This window comes from Thermobia domestica, chromosome 16, assembly GCF_964235325.1.
Source record: "Thermobia domestica chromosome 16, izTheDome1.hap1.1, whole genome shotgun sequence".
NCBI classification, from domain to species: Eukaryota; Metazoa; Arthropoda; class Insecta; order Zygentoma; family Lepismatidae; genus Thermobia; species Thermobia domestica.
This window is the reverse complement of record NC_137469.1, coordinates 186,131,649-186,150,165: the sequence shown is the minus strand read 5'-3', so window position 1 is coordinate 186,150,165 and position 18,517 is coordinate 186,131,649. Positions and strand designations below refer to the sequence as shown.

General features: G+C 37.1%; 1 protein-coding gene across 4 annotated transcripts in view; it reads left to right on the top strand.

Annotated features, from left to right (window-relative positions):
• LOC145673565 (uncharacterized) overlaps window positions 1-12,302 on the top strand; it is a 70,802-nt gene extending 58,500 nt beyond the window's left edge. For all 4 annotated transcript variants that reach the window (XM_081743394.1, XM_081743397.1, XM_081743395.1 and 1 more), the window contains one exon: window positions 6,068-12,302. In XM_081743394.1, the coding sequence (XP_081599520.1) occupies window positions 6,068-7,616 (1,549 nt within the window). In that variant the 3' untranslated portion in view covers window positions 7,617-12,302. The remainder of the gene's footprint in view (window positions 1-6,067) is intronic.
• The last annotated feature ends 6,215 nt before the right edge of the window (window positions 12,303-18,517 follow it).

Here is an 18,517-nt window from a genome sequence, read left to right as displayed (position 1 = left end):
CAACATATAGTCCCCCTTCCAGTGTCAAAGCAAGTGAACAGTGCTAGTGAAAGTGTAAAAATCAGCAATGTAAGGAAATATCACGAATAATTCGTGTCAACCGCGGCTTTCACATTGAATGGGCCTAAATTAAAATATCTTATTATTATTGGTTACCTAAAGTGAAGTGCTATTGCTAATGTAATATTTGTTCGTGAAGTTCAAGTGTTAATTAAACTAAAATTTAAAATCTGAGTATCCTTTCAAAATAATAATCAAGGTCTAAATTTATATATGTTAATTTTAAGAAACAACCTAATTCATTTTTGTTTACAGCACGAGTGAGTAGCGCCTATGCAACTTAGTAATTCATACATTAATAAATTGCATTAGCGCTAAAGAATACAATTAGAGTTAGCTTTGTGCCGGTTTCCCCTAACGTTCTGACCGAACTCTGAACCTGTTGTCCAGCGGCTATATGGTCAGTTTTAATGGTCGATCCAACCCGATAGTAAATACTAAAGACATCCTAACGGTGGAGAATCGAACCCAGACCATGGTAAAGCGCAAGCCCACTTAGGGACCGTAGGACACGAACCACATACAGTAATAAAGGGTTTATCCCGATAGGGAGTGAGACGTACCTGGATCGAAGCCTGATACTGTTATATATGGTTTTCCATCACGGGAACGTACCAGGACTCGAACGCTGATACTGTAATATATGGCATTGCCGAACAGGGACAGACGAGAATCAAACCCAGGACTGTAATAAATGGCCAAGCCCTTCACAGGAACAGAAACCCTAATACTGTAATAATGTAAGCTTCCAATGTAAAAGACCAGTGTATAGAGACTTATATGTAAGCTTCAAATGTAAAAGACCAGTGTGTAGAGACTTGTATGTAAGCTCCAAATTAAAGATCATTGTCTAAAGACTTGTATGTAAGGTCCAATGTTAATAATCAATGTGTAGAGATTTTTATATAAAATTTGTAAAAGGTAGAAGAAATTGCGGTGGCCAAAATTTTTCTTATCTATTTGATTTTAAATGTCATAAAAGCCTACGCGCAAAGCACCCTGCCCAATCTGAGCTGATGAAAGATTTTCTCAAAATGGGTTGGCCTGGAATTTTGGCCCAGAAATTGCTATATATTAGGACTCACAAGAAATATGTCCAAAATGGGCTGGCCTAGAGTTTTGGCTCAAAACTTAGGTTATTACACTACTCTTGTTTAGATAAGTTAGGAAAAACTTGTTGCTCTTGCGTCCAGCGTATTATGATTCTCATGTGGTAATTTTTTTAAAAAATTCGAACGTAATAATAAAGGTAACCAAGAAAGTTTTGTCGCTTTTTGGGAGATCTGTGTTCAATTGGTCCTCACGCCGTGACTTGAATGCGAATGGAGATGAGGCGAAGGTCGTTTGCTCTTATGGGTGTATTTAACATACTCCCTGGTTGTGACAGTTCAGTTACACCGTGAGCTTTCGTAAGGACAGAGTGAACGTAGGAACTCCATAGATTGTCATGAGGGCCATATGGAGGTCAGAGTTCTAACTGGGGTGAAGCGGCGCTGAAGATCCGAGACTTTTGGTTAAGGTGTCGTGACTACACAGTGCAGCGGTGATTTAACAAAATTAAGGGCGGTAACGAAGCACTCAAAACGCTCCACTTGCCGTGAAAGCGAAACGTTTACAAAATGGAGATCTTCATGCGAGCAATGGCCGCACATGTGTAGAACTAGAACTACATTCTAGTGTGAGTGAAGAAACCATTCGCAGCATCTCTATCAACTTGGGAAGCACAAGAAATTAGTTGAAGGCTCCCCCATGGTTTAACTCTGGGCCAGATACCTTTTATCTTTGCTTTTTCGTCTGAATAAGGAGCCATTCCTTTACAGGACGTTGTCATCGGATGAGAAGTGGGTCTTGTACGAAGCTCCACGGCGCCTTCATCATCGGTTAGCATCCCATGCAGCGGTTCCAATTAATCAAAAACAGCAGTGAAACAGAAGAAGGTCCTCCTGTGTGTTTAGTTTACTATTCGCGGTATCGTGCCAGCCGTTCAGACGATTAATGCATGATTTAGCCATTTTCAAGAAAAGCAGACTCTGGAGGCAGCAATTCTGAGTCGCAAAAGGGTCCTCCTGTTACACGACAATGCTAAGCCCTACATGCCTTTAATGACTCAGGACACCATTCTACGTTTTAGATGGAAAACTCTATTGCATCCTCCATACTCACGGTTATTGCACGGATCTGATTATCACCTTTTCCATTCCTTGGACAATCACCTTAGAGGATCCCAGGTGGAATCCTAGTAGAGGTATAAAATGCACTTGATACTTTCTTTGCCTCACAACCTACTAATTTCTACTCCGATGGGATCCGTGGTCATCGAGAACGTTGGCAAAAGGTCGTCCATGCTGACCAGTACTACTTTGATCTTCCAGGTATGTCTTAGGTGACATATCCGTGTCGAAGGTGGCGACTGACAAAGCGACACAACTATCTTGGTTACCTTTATCCCTTGCCATATTTTCCCGGCGGGAGCTCATGTAGTTCGGATTCCACGTTAATCAGTAGGTCCCAGGTTTCATATAGCCTCGCTGCTGAAAGGGATGCTAAACTAAAATCAACTCAACTCCTTGCCATATTGTTTTTTGTCGTTTTGAAACCTCTTTTATCACGTTGATATTCCTATGTGACATGATTCTCTTTTATGTTAATTTTCTTATTTGAATATTTTAGATCGATACCACATACTGTTAAAAAGCAACATTTCCGAATTTGCATTTTGACATCAGGGATTGTTACAAAAAATCTTCAGGATATGTATCGCGCGTGAGAATTTCATCTCGTGTGGACTTTTGCGTGTGATTATAGTATAATTCAAAATTCTATTGCTTTTTACGTACTATCTTCAAAGCAGAGATCGTGTCTGCTCTTCTGTTAGATTACCTTTACAGTTCAGACTGAAAGAGGTCTTCTTCATACCTTCTACAGACTAAAAGAGGTTGCCGGGCGCGCTTAGAAATAACTTTACCACTTCTTGTCTCAAATTTCGTACCAATATCCTGTTCTGTTATGGCCCTCTTTGACATTCTAGCTTTCATTTTAAAACTTTTATCAGCACTATCTTTGGGCACAGCATTTGTTACATTCTGTAAATTTCTTTTCTCATTCCTCTTATTGCCCCCACCAGCACCACCTCTGCTTGGAGTGTTAGCTTCCAATAATCGTAATATCACAAAGGATGATACTACTACCAAGACAGCCTTCTATAATTTTAAAGATACTCAATGTCTTATATATCCCTTTATTCTTAATCCTCTTCTTCTAATTCTATAACATCTAATCTTCCTTGAACTCACATTTATATTTCATATCATCATCTTAACAAATAATTCTGTATATCTTTATAATCTTAAATCACATCCATCTTCAACCAAACTGTCATAAATCTATATCCTCTGTATAACTTATTTGCACAGGTTAACTCTCATTTTCTTGGTAACTGCAAGTCTCACATTTGTAAACACTTTGTGCCCAACATTACCCCCCTTTACAAAAAAAAAAAAAAAAAAAAAACTCTTCAAACATACACTTTAAATCCCAAATCTAAGAATCAGAATAAGATTCGATTACATGCCATCTCCCAGACTTTCTGCTTCTCTGCTTCTCATACCATTTGGCCATCAGAAAATCAATTTGCGCCTGCATATTCTTTTGCTGCTCTATCAACCGCACAATTAGTTCATTGTTCACTTGACCTTGATCCGGTAAAGAGGTAATTCTGTGTTTCTGATTCTCTATCAGACACCTCTAACTTTATCTGTTTGTCGTCCCGATTTATACCGAATAGATTCCATCAACTTCGCTTAATCCTGAGACGTTGTATCCTTATCAAAACTGCTCTTCTTCCTTGGCATTCTGTTTTTCCGTTTACCAAAGCAATGAATCCAACCCCGCTTGTCTCCCTTAGTTGAACCTGTTGATTTGTTTTCAAAGTTACCTTCCCATTGGCTCCTGGCCGATTTAATCTCAAACTTTTCTTCCTGGGAAATATAATTCGATGCAAGACTACCTTCCGCTGATGATCCTCTTTTACCTGGATCGGTAGCTTCATATAGATTCGCCAACACCTTCTTTTCTTCTGTATACCTAGTTTTTTGCTTATCTCTCTGATCAGTGAATAATATGTCAAACATTCCATCCTCCGACGTCTTATTCGAAGATGATTGATCCTCATCCACACCATAAGATATTATATCTAAATTAACTATTCTTGCCAAATCTAATAACTCTTCCTGTTCTGTGTGATTATCCACCAATTCCTGTTTGTGTCCGTCTTCACTCATCATAGCCTGTTGATCATATTTCTGAGCCTTATAAGTATTATCACGACACGCTAATGCGAAATGGTTCATTCGTCCACACTTTAGACATTGCTTCCCCCATGCAGGACACTCTCCTTTTTTATGGTGCAATTTACAATAACTACACCGATTTGGTGATGTTTGGGATGACAAAGAACTGGAACTGGAACGTGACTCCTGCCCTTTGTTTTGTTTGGAGAACCTATTTTAGGAAGAGTGTACCACATGTATGTCACTGTTAGAATTGTGCTTGTATAATCTCAATTCATGTTCCGTTCTTTCCATGTTCAACGCAATTTCAGTCGCTTTCTGAAAAGTTAATTCTTTAGTATTTAACAGCTTCCGGTGAACCGATTTATCTGCAATTTCAAAAACAAACTGGTCTCGCAAATTATCGTCAAGACAGCAGTTGAAATCGCAGTAAGATGATTGCCTTTTCAAGTCTAACACAAAAATAGTAAGTGTTTGATAAGCCTTCTGCTTCAGTGTGCGAAACTGATAACGTTCAAAAATTATATTTACTTTCGTGGCATAATAATTTTTCATCTCTTCCTTAATTTCAGAATATGATTTTTCGAAATGAGATATGGGCCAACAGATATTACACAACTGATCATAGGATTCAGCTCGCATTACAGTAAATAAGGTTGAAACTTTTCTTTCTTCAGGAATCTGCGACGCAATACACAAATGCTCAAATCTATCCAGATAAGTCTGTAACTTATCAGTTTCAGCATTAAAAGGTAGGAAGATTGGAATCGCTTCATGTTACTTAGATCTTTGGTTAATCCTACGCTCTAAAAGCCTGTTACCGACTGCGCCAAATTTGTTAGCTTCCAATAATCGTAATATCACAAAGGATGATACTACTACCAAGGCAGCCTTCTATAATTTTACAGAAACTCAATATCTTATATATCCCTTTATTCTTAATCCTCACCGTATCATTCTTCTAATTCTATAACATCTAATCTTCCTTGAACTCACATTTATATTTCATATCATCATCTTAACAAATACTTCTGTATATCTTTATAATCTTAAATCATATCCATCTTCAACCAAACTGTCATAAATCTATATCCTCTGTATAACTTATTTGCACAGGTTAACTCTCATTTTCTTGGTAACTGCAACTATCACATTTGTAAGCACTTTATGCCCAACATGGAGCACTAGCTACACTCTGCTTATTTGTTTCCTTCTTAGCAGCTACGTCAGTACTGCCGTCAGCCATATCTATAATATGTTCATTTATCGTTTCTTATTGCATTCCAACTGACTGACTTTGACTCATCTTTTTTCTCAGGTTTTACACTCTAGTTTCCCTAGTGTTCACAATCCTTTTTTACATGAGTGTACACGACGGAACTCGGTATGTACTAAAGTTAAGCCTGATATACTTATAAATGTATATACAATTTGACATAGGAGAAAAAAAGGTGTTGTTTTTCCATATTAGAAATTTGAAAACGCCCGATTGTCCTCGGTACCGTATTTCTATAACAGCACAATAGTATCGAACTTCAGTCTATCACGAAATATAACACATGTCGGCCTAATAGCCTCACATGTAAGATATAATAACAAGTATAATTAAAAAAACTAGTATTTTCCCATTGTTGCTCTATTTTACGTGCAAGTGCTAGGTATTTTTTTCTGTTTCGTATTATTTATCCTCATTTCCTTGTTTGTTGAATTTGTTACAGATTCCATAGAAATACTCTTTCCAGAAAAGCCAAAACGCTTAATGTACGAAAAGATTTAATTCTTCATTCAGTTGTGAAACATCACACTTCGAACGAGTTCTACAAAGCATATACTCGATCACATTTACCAACGCACACCTTAACGCATAAAGGTGCAAAACCTCATACATGCGAAGAGTCCGGGAAAGAATGTAGGCAGCTTTTGACTTCGGAAAGACAAATGTTGACACTTACAGGTGACAATCTTCGTATATGCCATGAGTGTGGGCTGGGATTTAGTCGAAGTTCGTATTTGGAAACACACATGTTAATACATAATGGTGCAAGGCCTTATACATGCGAAGAATGTGGTAGGGCATTTAGTCGAAAGTCGTATTTGGCAAAACACATGTTAATACATATAGGTAAAAAACATCATTTATGCTTAGAGTGTGGTAAATCATTTAGTCGAAGGTGGGATTTGGTAAAACACATGCTAATACATACAGGTGAAATACGTTATACTTGCCTAGTGTGTGGAAAAGTATTTAGGCAAAGTTCACATTTAGCAAGACATGTGTTAATACATACAGGTGAAAAGACTCATACGTGTGGAGAGTGTGGAAAAGGATTTATACAAAAGTCGGATTTGGCAAGACACGTGTTAACACATCCAAGTCAGATGGCTCATACATGCGAAGGGTGTGGTAAGGCATTTAGTCGAAATTCGGATTTGGCAAAACACATGATAATACATACATGTGCAAAGTCTTATACATGCGAAGAGTGTGGTAGGGCATTCAGTCGAAAGTCGGATTTGGCAAGACACGTGTTAATACATATAGGTGCAAAGTCTCATACGTGCGAAGAGTGTGGTCGGTCATTTTATCAAAGGTCGGCTTTGGCAACACACATGTTAATACATACAGGTGCAAGGCCTTATACATGCGAAGAATGTGGTAGGGCATTTAGTCGAAAGTCGGATTTGGCAAAACACATCTTAATACATACAGGTAAAAAACATTATTTATGCTTAGAATGTGGTAAAGCATTTAGTCGAAGGTCGGATTTGGTAAAACACATGCTAATACATACAGGTGAAAAACGTCATACTTGCCTAGTGTGTGGTAAAGTATTTAGGCAAAGTTCACATTTAGCAAAACATGTGTTAATACATACAGGTGAAAAGGCTCATACGTGTGGAGAGTGTCGAAAAGCATTTATTCAAAAGTCGGTGTTGGCAAGCCACGTGTTAATACGTACAGATGAAATGGCTCATACATGCGAAGAATGTGGTAGGGCATATAGCCGAAAGTCGGATTTGGCAAATCACATGAAAATACATACATGTGCAAAGTTTTATACATGCGAAGAGTGTGGTAGGGCATTTAGTCGAAAGTCGGATTTGGCAAGACACGTGTTAATACATATAGGTGCAAAGTCTCATACGTGCGAAGAGTGTGGTGGGACATTTTATCGAAGGTCGAATTTGGCAAGACACATGTTAGTACATACAGGTGCAAGGCCTTATACATGCGAAGAGTGTGGTAGGGCATTTAGTCGAAAGTGAGATTTGGTAAAACACATGATAATACATACAGGTGAAATACGTAATACTTGCCTAGACTGCGGAAAAGTATTTAGGCTCTGTTCACATTTAGCAAGTCACATGTTAATGCATACAGGTGAAAGAGCTTATACGTGTTAGGAGTATGCGAAAGCATTAAGTCGAAACTCCGTTTTGGCAAAACATGTCAATACATACCGGTGAAAAACGTCATACTTGCCTAGTGCGTGGACGAGTATTAAGGCTTCTTTCACATTTGGCAAGACATTTTATTACATACAAGTGTAAAAGCACATACGAGTGAAGAGTGTATTAAGCTTTCAGTCGGAGGTCTCTTTTGGCAAAATACATGTTAATACATACATGCGGAAAACGTCATACTTGCCTACAGTGCGGAAAAATATTTAAGCAACGTTCAAACACGTTTTAATACATACTAGTGAAAAACTTACATATGCGTAGAGGGTGCAAAAAAAAAACAGAAAACTTTCTAATTTGGCATCACATATGTAAGTACCTACAGGTGAAGACGCTCATACGTACGAAGATTGAGGTAAGCCGTTTGGTCGAAGTTCAGAACTGCCTATACAAATGTTAATATATATTAGTGAAAAAGCTTATACTTTCTAAGAATGAGTAAAAATTTGCCCACCGTTCATATTTGGCAACTCAGATATTAATACATAAAGGTAAGATCCTGATACGTGCCAAGAGTGCTGTAAAGAAATTTTAAAAATCAAGTTAAAGAAGACACATGTTATCTCATACATTGAAAAGTCTCATACTTGCCAAGAGTGCAGACACGCATTTACGAACATTTCAACATTGGCAACGAACATCTTAATACGTGCCAAAGTTATGGAAAAAGATTTAGTCAAATTTCAAATTAGACAACACATGTTAACACATACAAGTGAGACCGTTATGCGTGCCAGAGTGTAGTAAATATAAAGGAGAAGTTTATGTTTCAGAAGACATGTTAGAACATACAGGAAGAAAGCATGTACCAAGAGTGCTGGGAAGGATTTAGCCGAATTTCAAGTTTACTGTTGTACGTGTTAAATGACGTAGGTAAATACACATCATGCTTGCCAGAAATGTGAAAAGAGATCTGTCAAGGTTTACTTTTGGGATGTCATATTTTAATATACTCTCACGAAAAGCATGACACATACAAAAGCTTAATTGTTTAAAATGAAGTTTGAATCTGATAACGCGTTTGTTTGTACATATTTTGAAAAAAAGTTAAGATGTGCCGAGAATGGAAACATATTTGTTCGAAGTTCATGTCTGTCAACGCATGCAATAAAGACCGCACACGTGTAAAAAGTGTGGAAAATTATCTAACCATTGCTCCATTCTTACGGGATATATGTTCGTACATACAGATGGGAAAAATAAGTGCTAAGAGTTAGTGAATAGATTTACGCAGACCTTAGTTTTCGCAGCACAGCTGCAAATGCACACTGGTGAAAACCACACGTGTCAGTTATCAGAGGGGATTCAATGAAATTTAAATTTGTCAATAAACATTAATACTCAGAGGTAGAAAGGATCCTACGTGCCAAAATTTTTTAAAGGTATTTATTGAGAAATAGATTTGATAACACATCTTAAAACTTGGATGAACATATGCTAAATGTAAAGAAAGACATTCAAAATTTACATTTGACAACACGCTACCACGTACATAGAATCCTCGTAAGCACCAAAGCTGTGGAAAGAGATCAACTTGAAGTTCAACTTCCGCAAATGACTTGTTCTCTTATACAGATGTACAATGTCAGATATGAAACAAATTCAACATCATTTAGGCAAAGATTTTTTGTTAGAAAATATTAATTTGTAGAAAAATATCCAACATATGTGCCAAGAGTGTTACCTCAGAAATTAGTTGAAAATCAAGTTTGGGAACACTTCCGAACACATATTCTGCCAAAGGACGGAAAAGGAAACATTCTTCACGTTTATAACACTATAACTTTCATAGCTGCACGAACCAGCAAGGTAATCAAGAAAGTTTGACGCTGTTTCACTCACCACTTTCGAACATTGATACGTCGCCTAAGACGCATCTAGATGATAAAAGATAATCCCCATCAGCATTGACGACTTCCTGGCAACATTCTGGAATGCCATGGATTCCATCATGGTAGAAATTGGTGGGCCGTGAAGCGAAGTGTCAAGCGCATTTTGAAGCTCTACTAGAGATTTCAACTGCCGTCCTCGAAGGTGATAGTCCAAGGAATGAAACGTGATAATGGGACGGTGCAATGTCCGGGAAGTAAGTCATATGCAGTAGTCTTTCCCTGCCAATTCGTAGACTGCTTTCTGGGTCATTCTACCCGGGTGAAGCTTAGCCCTGTGCTTTAACAAGAGAACACTTTTGCGATTTAAATGTGGTGACTCCAGAGTTTTGAGTCTTTCTTGGGCTCAAGTGCTGACAATACAATACAAAACAGCGAATAAACTAATGTCTCCAAAGTTTACCTTCTGGCTCCGAGCCAAATCATGTGGGACAAATCTATCCAACTACGTGTGTTTCCCAAGTTGATCTAGGCGCTGCCGAATGCTTTTTCCATTCACCCTGAGTTGTAGTCCCAGTTCCGCACATATCTGGCCACTGTTCGCCCCAATTGCTATCTTAAAATCATCAGGTTGTACATGTGTTAGTCTACCGGCACGTGCTTCGTCTTCAAGAGTTTCGTTACCGTCTTTAAACTTGACAAACTTGCGCTCCACTGTCCGCATAGTCACGACAGCCCCACCAAAGGCCTAACATATCTTCCATTATGCTGCAGCAGGTTAGGTCACAGCTTGAACTCGTACAAGGTACAAGTTTTTATGACGCTCTAAAAATCCCATGTAGACTCAGTCCTTAAGCAAGTTTACGGTGTAAATGAAGGGCCACAATCAGATACGTTGCGTATACCACAAGCAACTTATCTCCATTCGCATTCAACTGACGGTGTGAGGGCAAAATTGAACGCAGACCCCCACAAAATGTGACAGAATTTTCTTTGTTTTCTTTATAAATGTGCTATTTTAAATTTCCGTTTCCCATGTTCTGAACTATCTATTATTCTAACATAGTTTCTTTAAAAAAATATAATACCATTTTATCTCTTATGGGTAGACAATCGAAAAAGCTCATATGACCATGTGTCAGGAAATGCATCTTTACAGAGTTAGGGACATTGAAACTCCTTATGCTGTGAAATAGTCAATTTCTGGTCCCCCCTAAATGTGATTCAATTTATATTTCAATATTTAACCCCCTAATAAAGCTAGCTTAATAATTTTTGTACCAATGTATTCGTGAAGGACGAAGCTTTCCACTGATATGTATTTGATGTATTTTGGGGTATCACGGTGGACGGGGCAGGTAAAGTACACATTTTTTGTATTTTGCATCACGTATTTATCCTCCCCTTCTGCCATGGCACCCCCCACACACATACCAGTCGAAAGCCTCATCCTTGAGAACACATTGATACCAAAACTATTTTCCTAGCTTAATTAGGGGGTAAACTAGAGAGGTTTAAATTGAGGTGCATTAAGGGGCAACCAGAATTTGACTATTTCACAGCATCAGACGGCTCAACGGTCGTAACTGTGTAACGATGCATTTCCTGGCATATAGTCATATGGACTTTTTTGCTTGTCTGTCGATAAGGAATTCACTTCTGAATATAGAGAGATAGATAGATAGATATGTGTGTGTGTGTGTGTTGTAGGATAATGAGAGGCTGGATCTGAACTAATTTGATAAGGAAATATCACATTATCTAGAAAATAGATTTTATTTTTGATGACTGAACTCGGACAGGAACAGACTTACCTCAGGTCGTATCTATTCATATGTCTATTCTATTTCTTGGTAATTACTTGTTAGATTTCAATGGAATTTGGTAGCCAAATAGCTCATTGGCTTGGAAATAAAGACCAGTATATTTCTAAGTTGTTTCTCAACGTCCTGGCTCGCCTCTGCTTATACATGATATACTTTATTTTAGGATAACTAGTGGCCGGATCCCAACGAAATTCAACAGGCAAAAAGCATACTTTCCAAGCAATAAAGATAACTATATTTGTTTGCCGAGCCATAGTCAGGCTCAGTTCGCAAACTGAGGCTGTTTACCTCAGCTTTCTACACCGAAAGGTTTTGAGTTCGAGTTACTGGCTGTGTTCCTGTTGTCAATTTATTACATTCACGCACAAGAAAATGTACAGTAATGCTAAAAGAAAAACTCTTGAAACTCTACGTTTAATTATTCACAGCGTTCTTCAAATTCTTCGATTTTTTCTCTTGACTTTATTTAAATTTACTAGCTGTGTTTGCAAATCTATCGTAAGTTAGCAAAAGGATATTTAAATATACAATATAAATTCCTGTTTAGCAGAATTGAATTGTTTATGTGCACAACCTCGGCATGTAGCGTTCCTTGGATCCGTTTAGATCAAACATTAATTTCTTGCTGATTCTGCATCACGAGTTAATTGTGGAGCAATCTGAATTAAGATGTAATGCATTACAATCCAGAAAGCCAGACATACTGACGATGGACTGTCCACACATCATCCAACTGAACATAGATCTGCGTGAACTGCGAGAGAGCATTTAATACTGCCCTTTGTAGGTTAGAAAATTTCTCCATACTGACTAGACAAGAACTGGAACGTCTGGGGAGAAATAGGAAGCACTTTCTTCCTGTAATTTAGAAACGTGGTTCTATCAAATTTTGTGCACATATACTAACTCAAAATGAGGAACATGTCGCTTGGCAATCTTGCTGACTTGCTGAACCTGAAATGATGCTACTTGCTGACCTGCAACCTATGGCCACATATTTCATTAATCTATATGAATATTACATTATAAATTAGTATCGTGTGCTTGAAACTTCGATATGGTCTTTCCAATATTCCATATTGCAATAACACTTTTCTCTGTTACTGATCGTGCTTATAAACGTGCAGTTGATAGTGAGATTTTGTGTTGCTGCGATTGCATAAATCGAATGTCCATCACAATTGATTTTAGAAATTAACATTTTCTTACGGAGGGGAGAGTCCTGAAGCATAGCTTTGCGCGCCAAAGTATGTGGATTTGATTGTATACGTAGTCAGCTTCTGGCTTCATGCATTATGCTTCTGACTTTCTCCGGCAATATGTGTAAAGGTCTATAAAATGCTCTGCTCTATATTGTGGGAGTTACCAGATCAGAGATCTTCATCCCCATTTTATCTAACAGATTTTAATTTACGAAAAAGCTTTACCTCATATTAAAATGTGAAGTCTCCATTGGTGACTTACGATTGAAATGTTCCAATTTTTGACCAATCCCTTGGATAGTAGTACATATTTTGTGCTTGAATTATCTAGACGCCAGAGTCGTATTTCCAGTTTCCATTTTTCAAGCACTGTACGTATAAATATACTTTTATAATTAGGTTCTGGATACGCCACTGAATACAGATTCTGAATACATGGATCTTTCATCAATGTCCAGTGCTATTTCGTATTTAGAATAAGGACAGGTGGAAATCGAGAATGAACCACCGCTCCAATCATCTCATTTTATTAACAATTAACTACAATGGTATTTACAATTTTATGTTTACATCCATTTACGGTTTTCCAGTAGTCATTCCAACAAATAGTAGTAATAGTGTAAGTCTAACACAACACACGGTTTGCTTCGTTGAAAGCTGTGCAATAGCGTAGTGAGTAAGGCATTTATCTAGCAATTCAGCTACCTGAATTCGAATACTGCTACACGTGGTAATTTTCTGTGATTCCGTATTCGTTTGTGGCTGTGAGGCTCAATCTATGGCAATACTTTCGACAGTTTACGGAAGTAAAGGAGCCACACGAATATTTTGCCTACATAAATTTCGGAGTATGGAACGGTTATGCCCATTTAGCCAATGTATGACACAGTAGTGGGCTTTCGTGACCACAGCAAAGTTAACCATTTTCACAAAGAAACTGGGGAACGAGTTACGACATTAAATGGAACTGGTTTTGTCAGGGTACTATGGTTTTTCATGAATGCTATACAAAATACATTGTCTTCCAATTGTCTGTCACCCAAATCAATCCTAAATGCTTCAAATATCAATCTGGAAATTCAAAGCTTTGCATGAAATTGACAATTAACTTTAAGGTCTTATGAAAGTAAACCTACAAAAATTGCTCAGAATCGTTCCTTGCTAGCTTAATTTGAAGCCCTCCTTTCGCAGTTTACAAATTCTGGAGCTAGACATTCCTTGCTATTTTCACAAAGATTTGGTTTGGATTTTGGAATATTTCAACAGAGTTTCAGAAATGAGAGCTCAGCAGAAGAATAAATGGTCAAAAATGAGAAGTAATGCTCCAATTTAAGGGGAATCGCTTATACAATGTCAATGATATAATTCTCTGAAATGCAACTTTGGCGCGTTTCTACTACAACATTCAATTAGTATTTATTAAACTAGGAAACATTATAATAGTGCCAATCCAATGGCGATGATAATTTATGTATGAAAATGGCCTTATGTATTTTCGACATTTTAATTTTGGAACTGAAGAGTCATGAAGAAATTTCTACTCTATGGGGAAGATTGTTTACCAGAAAACAAGTCGTTTATCAGAAAAAAGAATGAAAACACATTTCTGTAACTTTCATTCTGAAAATTTCAATGTCTAGAATTCTACTGGCAGCGGGAAAAATCTCATAAAAGTATGTGATACTGAGAAATAATGAGCAAGGCGTGTGTAGAAAATCATGACATCGCCAATAACTTATATATCCATAATCATTATCTAAACAATCCAAATTTATTGGTTAGTTGATTTGTATTTATGGCTTTTAGCAGCAGCTAGAGTATACAGACGAGACCTATAGTTTAAAGTACAATCTGGAACCACTGCAGTGCGTTTGATCTCTCCTACGATTCGATACCTCCCTCACCAAAGACACGCGTGCTGCTACTACACCAGGAAGAGAGCAAAGTACGATTTATAGTTATCAGCACTATATATTTATAATATTGCAAATCACACGTAAATTATCTACATTTATGAAAAATGTAGTCTCGATTTTTAATTTTTTCACTGTTTTCGACGAGCAAGACGTATTATTTACCTACTTCTCAAAACTAGGCATGGTATTGAAACCTTTTGAAATTATAATACTTAAATTAGCTATAGTTACTAAGCTGTGCACTTGGGTACATGGATTAAAACTCAATATTTTACTTTGTACCCACAACTTTTCCTCATACTTAATTCATTATTCTCACAATATTTTGATCCTCACTGGAACCATCCTCAAATGCAGGGGATTCTAGCCTGAATCTACTTTTTGAGTATATTACTATATTGCTTGAAAACCTGTGAAGGAAAAGGTCGGCACGAAGTGTTGTTCCACGGTTCTGCACATCTGTTTATAGGAAAGTTACTTTTTTTAATGCAATAATCCAACCTCGTTAAAGCGAACGTCTGGAATAATTTCTTTCTACAGGCGTTTAGATACTCCACAAATGAAAGGTATTCAAAAACCTACTTACAGCAATTACTTCATATGACAAAGAAAAAAGGATTCCATAATTACTCTCTCAATAGATAAAGACAGCGGCTTTGGGATAACATAAAAGACAGGAGAGCAAGAGTAAAAGAGCAAATAAGTGGGTCTCCTTACCTTTTTATCGTGAGTTTCAGAAAGAGAGGAAATAATTAATCAAATTTTCACTCAAATCAAGGACCAGGTTTCAAAGTTTGTCTTTTGATTGCAAAAAATTATTATGTAAATCAGTTATATTCAGCGAGGATTACGCAGGACTTTGCACTAGCGAAAACTACTGCATAGAAATGATCAAAAGAAAAATCACGACAAGAATGAGAAAGCACGTAAGAGACTCGAGAATTGCAGAGCTCCCACATCAGGAGTGTTAGCCATCTTAAAACAAGGGACCATGAAGCAGAATGACTCGAAGTCTTCCACTCTCGCTCAAATAACTTTGATTGCGGAAACCTAGATCACAGGTAGAACAATGTAATTCACTACTTAGCTATAACTGAACACAAGAAATTTTTCTTCATTATTGTCATTTTCTCAACTGTAAATAATGTACATAGAAGTTTTGAACACAGTAATGAACACAGTTTACTCATACAGGAAACAAATAATATTGATGTGCAACATTGATCTTCATAATCAGTACGGAAGCCATAATTTGGGAAGAAAATGGAAAAGAGTTTGTGCCATTACAAAATTAAAACAAAAACCAATAGTATAAATGTTGAAATTCACAGAGAAATTTCTGAATTACAGGAACGAAGGAGTAAGTAATCAAGTGTGACTACTGTACAAAAATGGTTTCAAAAATAAAGTTACTCAAATGATGTTTAGAGCGCTCTGAGTGCACAAAAAGTAACATTTACTCTATTATTTTGCAAGCCTGCGAACAGGTTTAACCAACAACAGCGGTGGACACAAAGAAGCACCAGAAGTCAAGGCAACAGTTTGTACAAAAGCTCAGGAGTGGTGAATATACTTTAGAAAAGTGTACTGTAGAACAATTTGTGCCGATTTTTCTATTTTTAGCTTTTGAAGTGATATAACAATGTAATCAAAAAGCAGATTCCTGCTAATATTACGACTCAGATTGAGGAATCATACCATAGAAGATCGAAATATTATGAGGATAACGACTTAAATACGAATGCAAGTTAGGTGCACAAGGTAAGATTTCCTAGTTAAATTATAATTCATTATTAGTGGTTGCTTGAAGTTTCATCAGATGGAGCTGGCAATTTTGCTATCACTTCTAATTGACAATTGGGAGATAGTACTTATAGTTCTTTTAATTCTCATTATGTGTATATATGGATGTAGGAGTACAGTCTAACAACAATTTTGTTTTTTTCGAACGTTTCTCCTTATAATTTTCAAAATCTTTACTAATTCCTGAATATCTCTTTTAATTAATAGAAAATGAAATGAAATCTTTAAGTTTTACGTCCACAGTTATGCCGGGTAGCTAAAGGAGACGGTGATGATGAGAGACGAGTGAAATGGTGGAATGAGGAAAGTGGGAGCAAACAGTACAACCCCGAGAAAACCCACGAGCACGGTGCTTGTCCACCAAGTCCACACGGCCTGAGCTGGGATCGAACCAGGGATCTCAAGCACCGGAAGTGAACGCTCCATCACTGAGCCATTGCGCCCCCCTTTAAATTCATAGTGATATACATCTTGTATGAATAGCTAGTCTTTAAGTATGACATATCTGATACATATTTATTTATTTATTGAAGTCGAGGTGAATCGTTACATTCAACTCAGTGAAGAAATATAGATGTCTGGTACACAATTTTATACAGATGCCAAAAAGACAATCAAAGGTTCAAAAAATGGAATAGTGATTTTCACTCATAACATCTATTACCAGATTTAAATTATATAGATTTAGCATAACTTAAAATTTGTTTTACAAGTATTCATATGAACTTCATCTTAAGGTCACTGGTTAGAATATTCCTCTTTAAAATCATTATGTACACATTGTTGTATTTGCATTTCATCTCATATACTCCAAAATGCATCAAACAGTACAAGAATTAATTTTTATAACCTATTACAGGATTTCTACTGATCTGGAGAAATCTATTTCTTTGACCTTCGACAGGAAATTACCTGACTTTCATGACAGGTGTCGGATGATCTTATATAAATAAGAAATAACTAACGGTGAATATTTATATATGAGAACATTTATTCTATAGGGACAAACAGTAATCAATTGCTCATAGTTACATTTCATTTACTACCCATAAAAATATGAGCAACATTCCATACTGTGATCATTAATGGTTGGTTAAGTCAGGGGTGCCCACAAGGGGGCTATGACGCAAACTGCGTCATTGAAATATTTTGGGGGGTTAAAATCTATAAATAAATGCGTTTGAGGGGGTGTAAAATTAATTGAAAAGATTTTTTTCATGGAAGAACACCTACCGATAGACAGTTGAGGGAGGTGCGTCATGGACATGAGGGGGGGTGGACACCACTGGTTAAGTTGAAATTGATGTACAAGTAATGTTAGAAAAAATTTTTAAAAAATATTTTGTAAAATTTCCCTGACCACTAGGAACACTGTATTGTTGTTTTGTCAATACTCAAAGGGATTTTAATTGACTTTGAATCCATAGTTTTTGGTACATTTATTGAATTTAAATGGTAAATTTGCTCAGAATCGGAAAGAAATCCAATTATAGATATACGGGAGTAGTAATGGCCTGACTTGGCCGAACTCTTAATAATCCAAATCGGGGTCCCCATGGACCGTAGTGGATGAATCAGGGATGCTTTGGCCGGGATTGCGTTACCTATTGAAATTTTGCTTATGCTTATTCAGTGGCCGCACGATGGTACGAATGAGTCAGAGGTACCTTGGCTCTGCTATGACGTCATTGAATTGAGAGTATTGGATCAGAGGTCATGATGATTCTTTAAAATTACTAAAAATATGGTTTTGATGATTCATTACGTTATGAAATAGTACAGGTTTACGAATGCTTTCGCTCCCTTTTATGGCATAAATTTGGAGATTGTTATATCTTTGATGAGATGGACTAACACGGGTGCAAATGAAATCTTTAGTTTTACGTCCCACGTTTATGCCGTTTAGGCTAAAGGAGACGGTGACGATAAGAAAGGAATGAAAGTGTGGGGAAAAATGTAGCATAATGTTGCTCACCACAAACTATTTTCGTGATGTTTGAACAAGGGACTCCATACAGCAAAGGTGAACGCACTACCACTGAGTCACCGCACCTCTACTGGTATGAATGAATTAGAGGTGGTTGGTTCGAGCTAATATGTTCGTTTGACGTCACTGAACTGGGATTATTA